General features: G+C 40.7%; 1 protein-coding gene across 1 annotated transcript; it reads right to left on the reverse strand.

Annotated features, from left to right (window-relative positions):
* Nucleotides 1-5,211: 5,211 nt before the first annotated feature.
* On the reverse strand, nt 5,212-15,272 carry SRP9 (signal recognition particle 9). The gene is made up of 3 exons (XM_082614430.1): nt 15,062-15,272; nt 10,379-10,447; nt 5,212-6,400 (listed from the first exon to the last, which is right to left on the reverse strand). Exons 1-3 carry the CDS (start codon nt 15,131-15,133, stop codon nt 6,281-6,283), a joined length of 261 nt encoding a protein of 86 aa, XP_082470556.1. The 5' UTR covers nt 15,134-15,272; the 3' UTR covers nt 5,212-6,280.
* Nucleotides 15,273-15,936: the final 664 nt, after the last annotated feature.

The raw sequence follows: 15,936 nt of genomic DNA on the forward strand, positions 1-15,936 counted from the left end.
CAGGGAGGAAGGAAGATGGGTAGGAAGAGCCTCAGCCTGCAGTGCAGCTCTCGGTCTTGGCCAGGCTATACGGGACAGGACTGGCCCGGTGCTAGTATCCCTGCCATGGTCAGTTACTGGCTGGGAAGAGCCCAGGAAGAGTGACATATCAGTGTGAACCTGCAGCAAATCTCACAGGTGTGGCAATTGGAGGCTGCCAGCTAACTGCAGTTTTTCAGGAGGTTCTCTCCTTTTCTTCAAAACACCATATTGAGGTATAACTGGCATACAATAAACTGCAAATATTCAGAATATACAATTCTGCAAATTTTTATATATGTGTACACCCATGAAACTGTCACTATAATTAACATAGTGAAGATATCCATCACCTCCAAAGGTTCCTCATGTCTCATTATAATCCCTTCCATCCACATCTCCCCTCTTCCCCAAGGAAACCACTGATCTGCAGTCATTATACACTCGTTTGCACTTTTTAGAATTTCATGTAAGTTAAGTCATTTAGTATGTACTCCTTCATGTCTGGCTTCTTTGACTCAGCATAATTATTTTGAGATTCATCTACCTTGTCATGTGTATAAACAGTTCATTCCTTTTCATTGCTGAATAGTATTGCTATGTATGGATGTGTCACAATTTGTCTATCCAAAAACCTGTTGATGGACTTCAGTTGTGTCTATTGATAGTGTTTTGGCTATTAATAAATAAAGCTGCTATGAACATTCAGGTACAAGTCTTTGAATGGATGATTAGATGTATGTATAACTTTTAAAGAAACTGCCTGTTTCCCAAATGGTTGTAACAGTTTACATTCCTACCAGCAGTATGAGAGATTTGGTTGTCCCACATCCTTGTCAGCACTTGGTATGGTCAGTCTTTTTAATTTTAGCCATCGTAATAGATCTATAGTGATATTTTGTGATTTTAATTTTCATTTCCTTAAAAACTGAAGATGTTAAACATCTTTTCTTGTGCTTATTTGCCATCTTTCCAACTTTTTCAGTTAAGTGTCTGTTCAAATCTTTTGTGTACTTTTTTTTGTGGGGCAAGGGGAGTTTTGACAGTTTTACTGTTTGTTTTGTTTTTTTAAGTTTTATTTATTTTCGGCTGTGTTAGGTCTTTGTTGCTGTGCGCGGGCTTTCTCTAGTTGCGGTGAGTGGGGGCTACTCTTCGTTGTGGTGCGCCGACTTCTCATTGCGGTGGCTTCTCTTGTTGTGGAGCAGGGGCTCTAGGCACGTGGTCTTCAGTAGTTGTGCTATGCGGGCTCAGTAGTTGTGGCTCGCAGGCTCAGTAGTTGTGGCTCGCGGGCTCTAGAGCGCAGGTTCAGTAGTTGTGGTGCATGGGCTTAGCTGCTCTGCAGCATGTGGGATCTTCCTGGACCAGGGCTTGAACCCGTGTGCCCTGCATTGGCAGGTGGGTTCTTTTTTTTTTTTTTTTTTTTTTTTGCGGTACGCAGGCCTCTCACTGTTGTGGCCTCTCCCGTTGCAGAGCACAGGCTCCGGAAGCGCAGGCTCAGCGGCCATGGCTCACGGGCCCAGCTGCTCTGCGGCATGTGGGATCTTCACGGACCGGGGCACGAACCCATGTCCCCTGCATCGGCAGGCGGACTCTCAACCACTGCGCCACCAGGGAAGCCTGATAATTACCATTTCTATTGCTCTTCCTTCATTCCTGAATGTTTCAGTTTCCCTTATGGTATCATTTCCCTTCTAACTGAAGAACTCATTTTAGTAATTCTTTTTTACACCAAGTCTGCTGGCAATGGATTCTCTTCCTTTTCCTTCATCCAAGAATGGCTTTTTATCACTTTTATTCCTGAAGGATATTTTCTGTGGATATAGAATTCTGGTTGACAATTCTTTCCTTTCAGCAATTTAGAAATATTGTGCCACTTCCTGCTGGCCTCCATAATTTCTGATGAGAAATCCAGTCATTCAAATAATTGTTTCCCTATAGATAATGCTTTTCACTGGCTGCTTTCAAGATCATTGTCCAGTTTCGTTGATTGTGATTGGATTTCCATTATGATATGGATTTCTTTGGCCTTCTTGAATCTATAGGTTTTAAGTTTTTCACCAAATTTGGAGAGTTTTCTATGCCAGGAAATTTTTGATGTATCCTTGACATTTTGAATATTGTTACCAACTCTGGGCCTTGTTTAAATCCTATGGAGAATACAGAGTTTTTGTTTGTTTCAGCAGGTAGTCAACCTGGTAAGGTTTCAGGCAAAGGCTTTTTGTTTTTGTTTCTTTGGGTTACTTTCAGGTGTTCAACACCAGGTAGTTTCTGAAAGGTGAACTGACACTGGAATCATAGCCTACAGAAGACAGGTGCAGCTTTCACAATTTTTGCAGTGCTTTTTGGACCTACTGTGTGTGAATGCCTCCCAACTGCTGGTCTGGGATTTGGGTGGTGGTCTACCTGTTCAGTTTCTAAGTCTTTAACATGCTGAAAAGAATCAGTTCCATACACATTAGCAGATTGGGGGCAGACTCAGAACTACACAAACAGCTTTATAAGGTCACTTTTTTGAGTTCCTTCCTTTCTATGATCTCCCTGGTACTTTGATTCCTTCTATTGGTTCTCGGGCCAAAAGAAATCTGGCTTTAGTTACCCTGCATACTTCTGCCACCGTCTTTTGCATCCAGGGCCAAGCAGACAAAGAACGAAGAGAAAAAAAATGAAGGTTGGTGCCACCCTCTTGAAAACACAGCCGTAATGGAAAGGCAGGGCTATCTCCCTGAGTTTTGGCTCCTGGAGGCTCCCATTGCCAGTAGCTGACACTGTCACCACCATGGGATTGCTTGGGGGTGGGCTGTAAGAGAACACAGAAAACGGGACGGGGAGTAGAAAAAGAAAAAGGATTTCTGCACTCTCTCCAAATATTAGAAGTTACCCTTCTACTTCTTGGGTCAGACCCAAAGGCTTCTGGCACTCCTGGTCTGCACCCCAGTACTCACTTCTAGGTTTCCGATGTGTTGAATTCAGGCTGGGGGATACCAGAGGGAGGAAAATGATAAGACTTATTCATCACTGGTTCAGTGGTACTTCAAATTCTAGTCTTCTTGCCCAACCCACCTGCTATTTTCTTTTCAGAGTCCTCAAACAGCTGCCCTGTGCACTCCTAGCTGTCTTCAGTGCAAGCGCCATGGTGGAGTGTGCTTCTTCATCTTTATCTGGAACCAGCCCAATCACTACTTTTAATGTAAGAAAGAAGAATGAAATATTTTGACTTTCTTCTCATGCTATCATAAATTTTAACTGTAGAACTAGAGGAATATTTTCTGTTTTAAAAAGAAATAATACTAAATACTATGATATTGCCATTAGCACAACAAGGTATTTACTAAAAGGGGAACAATAAATATTAACTAGGGATTTGGTTTTGTTTCATCTTTAGTAGGCAGAAAGGAGTACCTCTTATCGTCCTTGGGCAATTAATTTCACATTTCACTCATTTTGAATTAGTTTTAGAATACAGCTTACCCTTGAACAATGCAGGGGTTAGGAGTGCTGATGCTCTATGCAGTAGAAAATCCGCATTTAACTTTACAGCCGGCCCTCCATAACTGTAATTCCAACCAATTGCAGATTGTGTATTACTGTATTATGCATTTTTTTAAAAAACTGGCATATAAGTGGATCTGTGCAGCTCAAACCCGTGTTGTTCAAGGGTCAACAGTACTTTCAAGACTATTACCATCATACTGTTGTTAGATTTTTCTAAGGGTAACAGAAGATATCAACTATAAAATGCTGCCAACACTGCCTCTAATCACTGACTTAGAGCTGTGACTAAGAAATTTTATATTTTTAAGACACAAAGTTGGCAGGCTAGGGAGAAAGGAGAAGCCAGCCCTTTCAACAGAGAACATATGTAGCCAACAACGCTTAATGGGCTCTGTGCTCCAAGGAGAGTGGGTCTTTCCAAGAGAAGAACAAAACCGCTCACTGTACGTAGAATCTTAATTACTATGATGACTTCATTTGGATTACCTTAGGGTCAGCAGCATTCGATCAAATACATCACAAAACAGTTTGCTAAAAATTAGTTCATGGGGAATTCCGTGGCGGTCCAGTGGTTCGGACTTGGGGCTCTCACTGCCGGGGCCCGGGGTTCGATCCCTGGTTGGGGCACTAAGATCTCGCAAGCTACACATGCAGCCCCCCCACCAAAAAAAGTCCATGAATGTGTGATTATAGTATCCAGAAATACTTCCTAATAAAAGAAAAAAATCAGAGTATACAGCATTGCGATTTTCAGAATACATAATTTGGTGTTTTATTATTTATATGGTCTTTAAGAGATTCAATACTTTCACCACCAATTAGTTCTCTTAGTAATTTAATTTTGTGTAGGTACAAATAAACATGTTTTAGATTTAAGGATTTCAGTTTCCCCCGCCACATAAGAACACTCCCCATGGGGACAATGTTGTCTCACCTCACCTGCCAAAAATGGCATTTGATAATAGACATAGCTCGGTAGAAAAGGCAAACGTTACTTATAAGTAACTGTTCAATTACAGTTGTGAGAAAACTTAAGAGCTGTGGCTACGTATACCCAGTCCCCTGGAAAATAACAATCATACCAATAATAGTAACGATAGCTACCGTTTGTTGAGCTTTACTGTGTTCCAGGTACTGTGCTGAGGGCTTAAAGGGGGTTATGCCGGTTAATCCTCAGAGCCCTATGAATACTACTGTCAGCCCAATTTCCAGAGGAGAAAATGGAGGCTTAGAGAAGTACTGTCTCAAAAGCCACAGGATCGGGGAACACCGGAGCCAAGATTGCAACGCAGGCAGTCTGCCTTGGAACCCCTGCTCTTAATCACTGCTGCAAGCTACAAGGACTCAAAGTACTCAAATAGAAGTCTCCCCCATTCCCGGTTATCTTCATAAAGTAGTGTTAAAAAGTGAAAGGTGTAAATGAAAAAGAAAAAGGCCAAAAAAACCTCTGGTTATCCTACTATAGGCGGAAAACACCAAAACCCAAAAAACCCTATACTATTTGATGTTACTTTTCTTAATCAAGAAAACAAAATGCCATAGCATACAGCTCAGAGAAAGTCATATAATAAAAGTGCCAAGAAGCAAAATAAATAAAAATGTATATATAGCATCATTAGGCTCACTTTAGTCTAAATATAGAATATCCCAGTCAAGAAATAAGTAATTCTTGAGAAGTTAAAAACTTAAAGAGAAACAATATATATTCATGTAATATTTTATTTACTGATCTCGCTGAAACATGCCAAAATTCTTATGGCTAATGGAACTTTCCATGTTAAAACGCTGATCGACACAACAAATTCCTAACAAAAAATATTTTAATGTAAGAATCAACATTATATTTAGGTGGTAAAACTCAGGTTACAAATATAAGATAAATATCAAATAATATACTTCTGATTTAATGGAGAACAGTTGTGAGAGTCATGCTTAACACCTTGGTTAAGTAATGAGAGAAATGGTTGAGGTGTCATAGAGGTATGCAAAAATTTAACAGTTCAAATAATCCTTAGCCCTTCTGAGAAAATATAGATGGCAAATATTTCTGTAATATGGTGGTTTTGATCCATTAGTGAGCATTCTGTTCATGCATTTAAAGTAACAGCAGATGTTTCTGAGCACTGAAAATTAGATTCAAAGTTAGTCTTTGCTCAACAAGTTAATGATACTATGAATCCCTTATATTTAAAAATATAGTTTAAATTTGTAAAGTTTAAGGTAAAGCATACTTGTTTTCATAGTTATTTTTAGATATAATTGAGACTACACTACCATATATAATCAGCTATACTGCTGTGCACAGTTAATTCCCGTTACCGTATTTTATATTTGCTGGTCATCAACAGCACAAAATTTATGCTCCAAAAGAAATATATGAATCCAGCAAAATGGTCCCATTTAATTTTTCTTTTAAAGACAGATTAACTAAATTTAAGGAAGAACTGGCTTTTCTGATATCTCATTTTCAAATTACTGATACAAACTTACCAGAGAGTAATTATTTATTTTGCCTAACATCAAACAATCTGCAAAAAGTTTCCAAGATAGAGCCATTCCTTGTTCCATTTCCAAAAATAAATAAAGGCTTTCTAACTGAAAGCATTTACAGTCCTAGCTCTCTAAAGTAAACATTAAAAAACAAAGTACAAAAAATGATCTCTTGGCTTCTGAATAGCCCACTTAGTTAAAGTATTTTCTGTCCCAACACTTTCTCAAATTCAAAAGATATTTACTTCCTAAGAACATGACAGTCTTCATTTCAAACCATTCAGTCTGTTTCCATGGCAACACTGCGGGATTCCTTGGCCACCATAAGCCGCATTAGTTGACTGTGGAATTTCTCAATCTTCTTTACATCTTGAGCTTGGTCTGTTCTATACACCAAACACTGTCAGAAGTTTTAAAAGCACACATTAACTATGTAAAACTGGATTATCAATGACGTAGCAAACATAGGCTTGGATAAAATTTTGAGTCTTTTCCTACCACTGTTTCGCTCTACTTCCTCTGGAGGTCATACTAAAGGAATTACATGCAAGTTTCCAAGTCCCCAACAATTACATTCCTTAAGTGCAGTATTTTATAATATTTCAAATGCCACTGCTGTGGTTAAAAAAACAAACTGAACTCTATTAGAAGCTTCTCAAAAATGACCAGTTGAATAATGTATTCAAATTCTGCCATGGTCTGATGAGAAGACTTCAAGATTGGAATCAGATATTTTATCCCTGGGATCTGGTCATAAATGATTGAGTTACAGTGGGAAAAGCATATAAATCCTAGGATCCCTTTCTCTATTTGTGAAGTGGGAGGGGGAGGGTTAATGATAATTTTTTTAAAATCTGGAATCCCTTGCTTACTGCTGGTCACTACCTAAATCAAACGAGATAAATTTATTCAACCTTGATTTTCTGACATTACTTATAATTTTTAAACCAAACCAAATTCTTCCTTGCTATAAATTCAATTCTTCATTAGACAGATACTTAAGATCTGTTTATCACTGGCCATAAAACCATTTGTTCTAGAATCTTCAAAATTATCAAATTTAAGCTGGCAGTCTTTTTTTCATCTTGTAACACTGATCCATTTTTCTTTAGCCCATCTTAGATTCATGTGAGTTTTAAACAATGGGAACTTCATGATCCTACAGTAATATTCATCAACTTAAGTACTTTGGAGTTCAACCCCATCATGCCCAACTGATATGAATTCATACAGCCTTTAAATCACTTACTTAAAAAAATTTTATCTACGCATTGTACAAATTTGTCTAACAATTTTGTAAAGCGGCCATAATCATCTCCACCGTTTCAATTTTAGTATATGTTCTGTAGAAAAACAAATACCTTCTCACTACAGTTTAGTGAGAAGAACAAACACCTTCTCACTAAAATACACAGAAAGATTTTAGGTCCACAGAAGACAATATTATAAATCAGTCATGGCGTTGGAAAAAAATGATGCATAAATGCAACTATAAAAAAGACAAAGCTCCATGATGATAGTAATGAAGTCTAAGACGAGTTTTGTGAAGGAATTATTAGCCATTAAAATGAATTACTGAAGTATACAAACTTTTCTTTAAGAGTCATTAGAAAACAAATTTTTATGTTGGAGTTGATTCATATATTTACTGTTTAGGAGGATGGGTTTGATTGTATCTTTGGTCCCTTCTAGACATGGACTAGTTCTCAGCAGTTTTAAGAAAGGGAACAAAAAGTATTTTTCATATTTAGGTCTTGCCACAGGAATCATCAATTTTAAATAAAGTTCTTTCCAATACTGCTTACCATGAATCCTTAACTATATTTAATCATTACCAGAGGCAAAAAGTTATCATCTGGAGATAAAGCCTCCTGTACTGAATTCAATTCTGCATTCTCCTCTATTTTTAAAGCAGGATACACCAATTTCTCTTCAGCAGATGTATCGATTCACTCTGCGACAACCGTAAGTAAAAGTTTTCTCAGTGTGAATGCTCGAGGTTCACGTGTACATTTACTGCATCTACTAACTGCAGGCACTAGTGATGGGCACTTCCACATATGTCACTTACACTCCACAACAACCCAACTCGGTAAGCAGACTATCACTGTGGCACTTCATAGACAAGAAAATTAAGGCCCCAAGAGCCAAAAGTTTTGGCCTGAACTTTCCCCAGGATGAAATGCTGGTAGATGGCTAAGCTAGGATTCAGATCTCTTGAATCTAGGTTTAGCACAATGCAGCTCAATTTATTCTTCCTTTTTCACATTTTCACAGTTACTTCACCAAACTCAACTGGTTCTTGCAAGACATGGTAATCATTAAAAGATCTGACTTCACACCACCTCACAATGGAACCCTGAACACAAATATAGTAAAATATATGACCAAACAGTCATTTTTAAAGTCACTATTAAATTTTTAAAAGAATTAATCCATTAAAAAAAAAAGTGTTGGGCTTCCCTGGTGGCGCAGTGGTTCAGAGTCCGCCTGCCGATGTAGGGGACATAGGTTCGTGCCCCGGTCCGGGAAGATCCCACATGCCGCGGAACGGCTGGGCCCGTGAGCCATGGCCACTGAGCCTGTGCGTCTGGAGCCTGTGCTCCCCAACGGGAGCCTGTGCTCCCACAACAATGAGAGGCCCGCGTACCGCAAAAAAATAAAATAAAATAAAATAAAAATAAAAATAAAGTGTTTGCTAAGTACCCTCTGGGTCAGGACACCATGCTAGTCACTACAAATACTGGTAAGAATATTACTGATCTATCTTTATTTTGAAGCTCACAATCTATTAAAAGTCGAATGTGATAAGACAATTGTGAAACAGCACAAAAAGAGGCAGAAATAAAAGTAAGAGATGAAGCAATCCTTTTGAGCTGGGTTTTGAAAGATAAGCAGCAGGCTTGTCACACTGGGGCAGGGGTGGGATTCAATATTGCAGAGATGGAAACAGACTGTTCAAAAGCTCAGAGGCCTAAGAGAGCATGGCATATAAAAGGAGCCCTTAAGTAACATTGAAAAGACGAAGATTAGACAGGATATGAGGGTGGAATTTACATTATGAGTGATAAGAAGCCACTAAAGTTTTTTTTTTTGGCCACTAAAGATTTTTAAGCAGGGTAGTAACAACCAAATTTGCATTTTTAGAAATCACTCCGGCAGGGCACCACAGGACGACTAAAGGATGAACTGGAAGCAGGGACACAGTTAGAGCCTATTCTACTAGTCCAGGTGAGTGACGTTGAGCCCTTAAAGTTAAGAGGTTAGCAGTCAAGATGGAGAGTTCATGGCAGAAAATGAGACGAGGGAGCTTGAATCAATAATTCACAAATGCCCAGCAAAATGTATGGAACTTATCGGAGGATCAAAATACAAGTTTTTCAAATGAAGGAATAGTTAACGTGAGAATGAGGGAAAGGAAGGGACCAAAGATGATCCCCAGGTTTCTGAGCAGGTAGACAGACGACAGTGCAACTAACAGAGAAAAAACAGGAAGAGCCAGTTTGATAAGAGATGATGAGTTCCATTCTAGACAGGCTAATGTTAACGAGTAGAGGAGGCAGGATGCTCAACTTAGAGCTAGTCAGGAAGCCGAAAGAAAAATATGAGCTAAAGGTACAAAACTGGAAACAGACAGATACAGGCCGTACTGGACTTAATGGGTTGGTCCAGAAGTGGTATGAAAAGATCAAGAACAGAATCCTGGAGAAACCAATATTTATGGGGGCACATCAGTGAAATAATTAGCAAAGAAGAATGAAACAGAAAATGAAAAACAAGATAAAATGGAGCACAGATGCCAAAATAATAATTTCTAAAAGAAGTGGTTTTCTCAGAAGCAGCCAGGAGGTCACATAAAATATGAACTGCTGAGACTACTGGGTTTGACATAAAGGGTCTGCTGCTGAGCTCTCACCAAGAGCAGTCTGAGTGGGAGACTTCATGCAGAAACCAGATGGCAGGGGGGTAAGGAATGAATGGGGTGTGAGGAACAGACAAGAGTGAGCAGACAGGGAAGGTCAGAAATATAATTATAGAGCCTATAACTTGTGTTCAAATACCATTATTTACTTCTCACACACGTATAAAGAAACCTTTACCCCTCATAGCCACTTTTGGTCTCGACGTTCCTCTTGCTTAGGGTCCGAAGAGAGCAGTTATTAAAGTACACTTAACATACTGCATTAATGAAGCAAGTTGAATTACCTTTCCAAGTGCCTATAAAAATAGCTTCCAGACCAAGGTTCTTGACTTGGGAATGAAATGTGAAATAAGCATCCTAATGGGTGACCTGCATAAATTCTATGTAAATAACTTCAAACAAATAATTAACTCAAACAAATCTGAAAGTATGCAACAAATAAAAATGTATACTTACAACTAAATCATCTGTTACTTTAATACACAAACTCCCATCAGAATGCCTATATTTGAGAACCACACGTGCCTGAAATAAAAATACATATTTAGAAACAGTGAAGTCAGAAGACATTTCTCATAAATAATTTAGTCTTCAGGTGGGTTAAAATGGATCCTTTTAGAATTAATAGCCAAAACATCTAAAGGCACCTTTACTGTAAACTTATTATTGAAATGCAGGAAAACAGCATTTTGTTCATTTCTATTGCTGCAATTTTTTTAAGACTTAAAATAGTCAGGTAGGGCTTCCCTGGTGGCGCAGTGGTTGGGAGTCCGCCTGCCGATGCAGGGGACGCGAGTTCGTGCCCCGGTCCGGGAGGATCCCACGTGCCGCGGAGTGGCTGGGCCCGTGAGCCATGGCCGCTGAGCCTGCGCGTGCGGAGACTGTGCTCCGCAACGGGAGAGGCCACAGCAGTGAGAGGCCCACGTACCAAAAAAAAAAAAAAAAGTCAGGTATTTTATTTTCAGCCACTTTGAAGAGATGTACTGAAAATTCCCAAGACACATCCATATTCAGAGAGCCTGTGAGACTCTTAAGGTGGTTTGGCATATCTTGCCAGTAAGAATAACATACTGAGGGGTATTCACAGCTTGCCACCTCAAAGTATACCACTTAGGCATAAGGAATGTTTTGAGCTGAAGGCGATTAGCTCTCTGCCCTTTCTGGCCAAAAGCAGGACATAAATTAACGTTTGTAAAGGTGACATAAGTTTCCAATTGTAAAGGTGTTTCCCTCTCCCTGGGAAAAGAGAACAAGGTTTGTTCCCTAACAAACCTTACTAAACGACTCTTATTTCCCATACATTTCCTAGTCACCTTCTCACAACTTACCGCCTCCCAGAAGCCCCAAACCTCTTTTCCTTTGTCCAGCCTCTTTCCCACCCTTTGTTAAGATGGCATATAGGTCCCAAATTCCTCAGGTCACATTTCTTTGTGAACTTCTGTGCGATGTATGTTTCTACCTGTTAATTTGCAGAGCCCCAGTCATAACACCTAAGAGTAAAGGAGAAAGTTTTTTGTCCCCTACAATACCAACAAACCTAGCCACAGAGGAATGACAGGAAAAGAAGGGGGAAAAAATAGCAGAAATGGCTAGTTCAGTTCAAATCCATTCCCCAGGAAAAGAGCCCTGCAGTCGCAGTTCATACTTTCCATGTTCCCATGGCTCTCAGGAGGTGGACTCAGGCTAAGTTACTCAGCAAAATCACATCTTTATCATGATGGCACAACATGATGTCTCCATCAACAACCTTCTAAATCCAGAATAACTCCTATATTGAGTGCCATGCTACACAGCACTTTTTGTTGTTTGGTATTCTACAGTTAGGAAGTCAAGGAAATGATTTAGGTATTACGATATTCCAATAAAAGAAGACATCTCCCAATAGAGTTTACAACTTCCATGAACATTATTTTTACTACTTTAAATGATGGATTCACAAGTGTACTGCAGCAGAGTCAAGTTTCTTGTTAACCAAAATAAATAACTATTGTTTAATTTTAGCTAGCTGTTTTAAAAAGTGCTAAGTATCTATAAGCCAAAACAGGAACATAATTTTAAAATGGTTACAATGTAGCACAGGACCCTCAAGACAATTCTGGAAACTAGATAAAAAGGGCTATTAGAGCTTTTCCTACAGCTTTTCCCATTATGCTCTCTGCTCTCCTGGGATTGCAAAAAAAAAAAGTCATACCACCCTGAGATTTGTCTTGGTGAGGGAGGAAAGGGAACGCACTAAGCACTTGAGTAGGTATAAATAATGACAACTAGGTTAGGTACCTTTAGACTAACTGATTCTATTTATTGAGCTATTAAATTCAGTTTTACGTATTTAAAAAAATTCAGTCCTCCAGAAACAAAAGGAAACTGAACCTAAAAAATATTCTAAGCCTGACAACTACGTAAAGTTTTAGCTCTCACTTAAAAGAATTCTCACTGGGGCTTCCCTGGTGGCGCAGTGGTTGAGAGTCCGCCTGCCAATGCAGGGGACACAGGTTCGTGCCCCGGTCCAGGAAGATCCCACATGCCGCAGAGCGGCTGGGCCCGTGAGCCATGGCCGCTGAGCCTGCGTGTCCGGAGCCTGTGCTCTGCAAGGGGAGAGGCCACAAAGTGAGAGGCCCACGTACTGCAAAAAAAAAAAAAGAATACTCACTGGTGAGTAGGAGAAATGAGAGTTAAAAGGTCTGTGGTACTATAAGAGAGTCCATTTTGTAACTTAGGGAGCGCCTAAGTTACCATGTCAGATGCCACTAAGAGAGAAAAAGAAATCAAGGTTCTTGCTTTCTTAGGAACTCTGAATTCAACCAAGCAAAATAATCAAAACATAAGACAACATAAATTAAGCCCTACAAAGGCATATATAGGTAAAATGTTAAAAGAGAACACAAGTAATTTAGATTGGGAGAAGGGGAAGTGTAAAAAGGTTTTATGAAGATGGCTTCAGAAATGCTTTTTTTTTTTCTTTTAGGGAAGAAGTTAGGAGAAAAGCTGAAGTGGCAGTCTGAAGATACGATGCATTATGTAGCTTCATGAGACTAGGGCTGAGGATAGTGGAAATGGTGGAAGACAAAGCCAGCAAGATTGGAGAGAGGGTCAGAATGGGGACTGGGAGTCCAGATGTCTACCAGCAGTCAATGAAGAACCAGTTTTAAAGCAGGAAACTGAGAATTCAATTTTTGTGTTTTAGAGAGCTGTGGTATGAGAGTGAAGAAGGGATTTTAAAAACAGGCAGACTGTGCATTACATGGTCCAGAAATAATGCCATCTTCAGTTAGAGCGGATGCAACAGAGAATGGTAAAAGGTGATGGATGTAATCAACAGGGAGAGAAGACAGAATTCCGTAAAACAGATCCCAAAGAGTTCTGACAAAATTTCTTTTCTTTTTTAGTCCCAGCAGTATGGACCGGTAGAAATAGCATGAACATGGGGTTTAGAGATGTGGGTTCAAATTTTAGCTTCATTTCTTAGAGACTAAGCAAATCATTTAACGTAACTAAGATTGTTTATTCATCTACCTCAAGGGGCTGTCTTAATTGTCCACATAAATTACACAAATAAATATATATATAAAATGTCTGTCACATACAAGGTACTCAATATAACTGTCAGTCTCTCCCCACTCATCCCCTCACCTTCCAATCAAAAAAATCACTTTTTAACTAGTGCAAGGCTATCATAAGAAGGCACAAGTTTTTAGGCCACTGGAATTTTCTGATTGGGCTCAAAGATTCTCACTCTCTTGCCTATACTAGACATGTCTTGTTCACAGCAATGCTCTATAATTACCATTTTATTTTCATTTTCCCTATGACCACATTCTTAAAATATGATTACTCTTGATGTGAATTTGTATATTCTTTACTATCTTTTCAAATATTTTTAGTTTACACTGTGGGTACTTCTGGACAAAAATCCTGTATTGTCCGCATGGTGTACTACTTAAAGAAACAGATGGCCCTACAAACAAAATCTACCAAATGGAGGAGCCAGAAATTGTGTCATAAACAAAGTACTCAATTTCAAAAATATCTAACTCATTTCATAATTTGTTATTATTACATCTTTGTATTGCAAAGAATGAAACTAAGAATGTTTTACAGCTTCTTGTTACTTATCTAGGTCTAAAAAGCTAGCAGGATTTTTTTTTTTTCTGGCTGCATTGGGTCTTCATTGCGGTGTGTGGGCTTCTCATTGCGGTGGCTTCTCATGTTGCGAAGCAGGGCTCTGGGCACGCGGGCTTCAGTAGTTGCAGTACGTGGGCTCAGTAGTTGTGGCTCAGGGGCTTAGTTGCTCCTCGGCATGTGGGATCTTCCCGGACCAGGGATGGAACCCGTGTCCCCTTCATTGGCAGGCAGATTCTTTGCCACCGGGGAAGTCCCACTAGCAAAATTTCTAATTAACAGGGAGCTGCTTCAAATATTATTTAGATGACAATAAAATAAATAAAAACCTGAAAAGAAGAAAAGTCAAGACCCAAATGCTATATCCTCATCCTTGCGACTTCTTTGCTTTTTAATAATAAGCTAACCTCTGACACTCACTTATTATAATTTTTGTGGGGGCCATGAATGAATTACAGGGATCCATGGGCCCTCTAAAATTGTTTACAAACTTCTACGTACAAATGGATTTTTCTGAGAAAAGGGTGCAAGCATCTCACGTTCTCAAAAAGGCACTGACCTCCAAAAGATTAAGAACCACTACGCTAATGACTGTAGATGCCTCCAAACTGGGGTCTTTCCAAAATTTCTCTGCGGTGGCAGAAAAACATAACCGTTTTATCTTACACGAGGTAGTACGGGACAAGGGCACCAAAACAGCTGAGGAACAGAAGGCCGAAACTGCAGCGGGAGGAGCCCTGCCCTTAGAGACACGTAAACCAACGACAGCCATAAGGGATGTTCAGGGATTGGGGGCGGGGTAAGGCTACCTAAGGGCCCTGAAATGACCCCGATCTTGCCCGTTTCAGGGCTTCATTGGGCCGTTAATAAGGGAGGAACAAGCGGACTTGGCGGGGTCCGTCTCTTCTCACTCACAGAACCTACTAGGATGCTGGAGAAGCTTCGGAGGCCGAGCGGACGGCAGAGAAGTTATCCTGACCGGGGGCTGGGACAGAGGAACTGGCCCCTCCAGTGATTTACCTTCATAGGGTCTGCGAGGTAGAGCTTCTCCGCTGCGCGACTGAACTCCTCCCAGGTCTGGTACTGCGGCATCGTGGGCCCGCGGCAGAACAGGAGGGAGGCAAAGCTACGGACCTGAGGCGACGCGACGCAGCCCACCTACTTCTCGCAGCCACCTCCTGCTGCAGAGACCCAGCCGCTCAACGATGGTGGCGCCTCTTCGCACCAACGCCTCGTTCCATTGGGCGGCCCGGACCGCTCTCGCCCAATGGGAAGGAGGGATGTTGCCAAGTAGGAGGTGGAGCCCCGAGCGTGTGGCTCTGGGAGCTGGTCCAGAGAAGTGGAGAGCGGGGAAACGATGGAGGTTGCCACAGCGCCCCCTATAGGACTGGAGGAGGATCTGTCCCTCTGTTCTTTGGGCTGGACTCCAATGGTAAAGCCCAGGTTTCTTCAGCAAACATTGAGCGGCTTAGTGATAAGTGCTGGAGCTACAAGAATGGAGACATTAGGGTCCAGCTGTTACACCTACAGTTTAGTAAAAGAGAGAGGAGACATAAACACAAGAATGCAACCGAGGGCTTCCCTGGTGGCGCAATGGTTGAGAGTCCACCTGCCGATGCAGGGGACGTGGGTTCATGCCCCGGTCCGGGAGGATCCCACGTGCCGCGGAGTGGCTGGGCCCGTGAGCCATGGCCGCTGGGCCTGCGTGTCCAGAGCCTGTGCTCCTCAGCGGGAGAGGCCCGCGTACCGAAAAAAAAAAAAAAGATTTCAGGGGAAACGTGAAGGGGAGGACTAAAGGCACAGATGTATGAAAACAGGAGAAGATTCACCATTGCCTTTGAGGTGGTGGGGAAGGAGGGTAAGGTGGGTAAGGATATAGGTGAATATGTAGATAC

The sequence above is a fragment of the Mesoplodon mirus genome (genome assembly GCF_964341445.2).
Source record: "Mesoplodon mirus genome assembly, chromosome: 3".
Classification (NCBI taxonomy): domain Eukaryota; kingdom Metazoa; phylum Chordata; class Mammalia; order Artiodactyla; family Ziphiidae; genus Mesoplodon; species Mesoplodon mirus.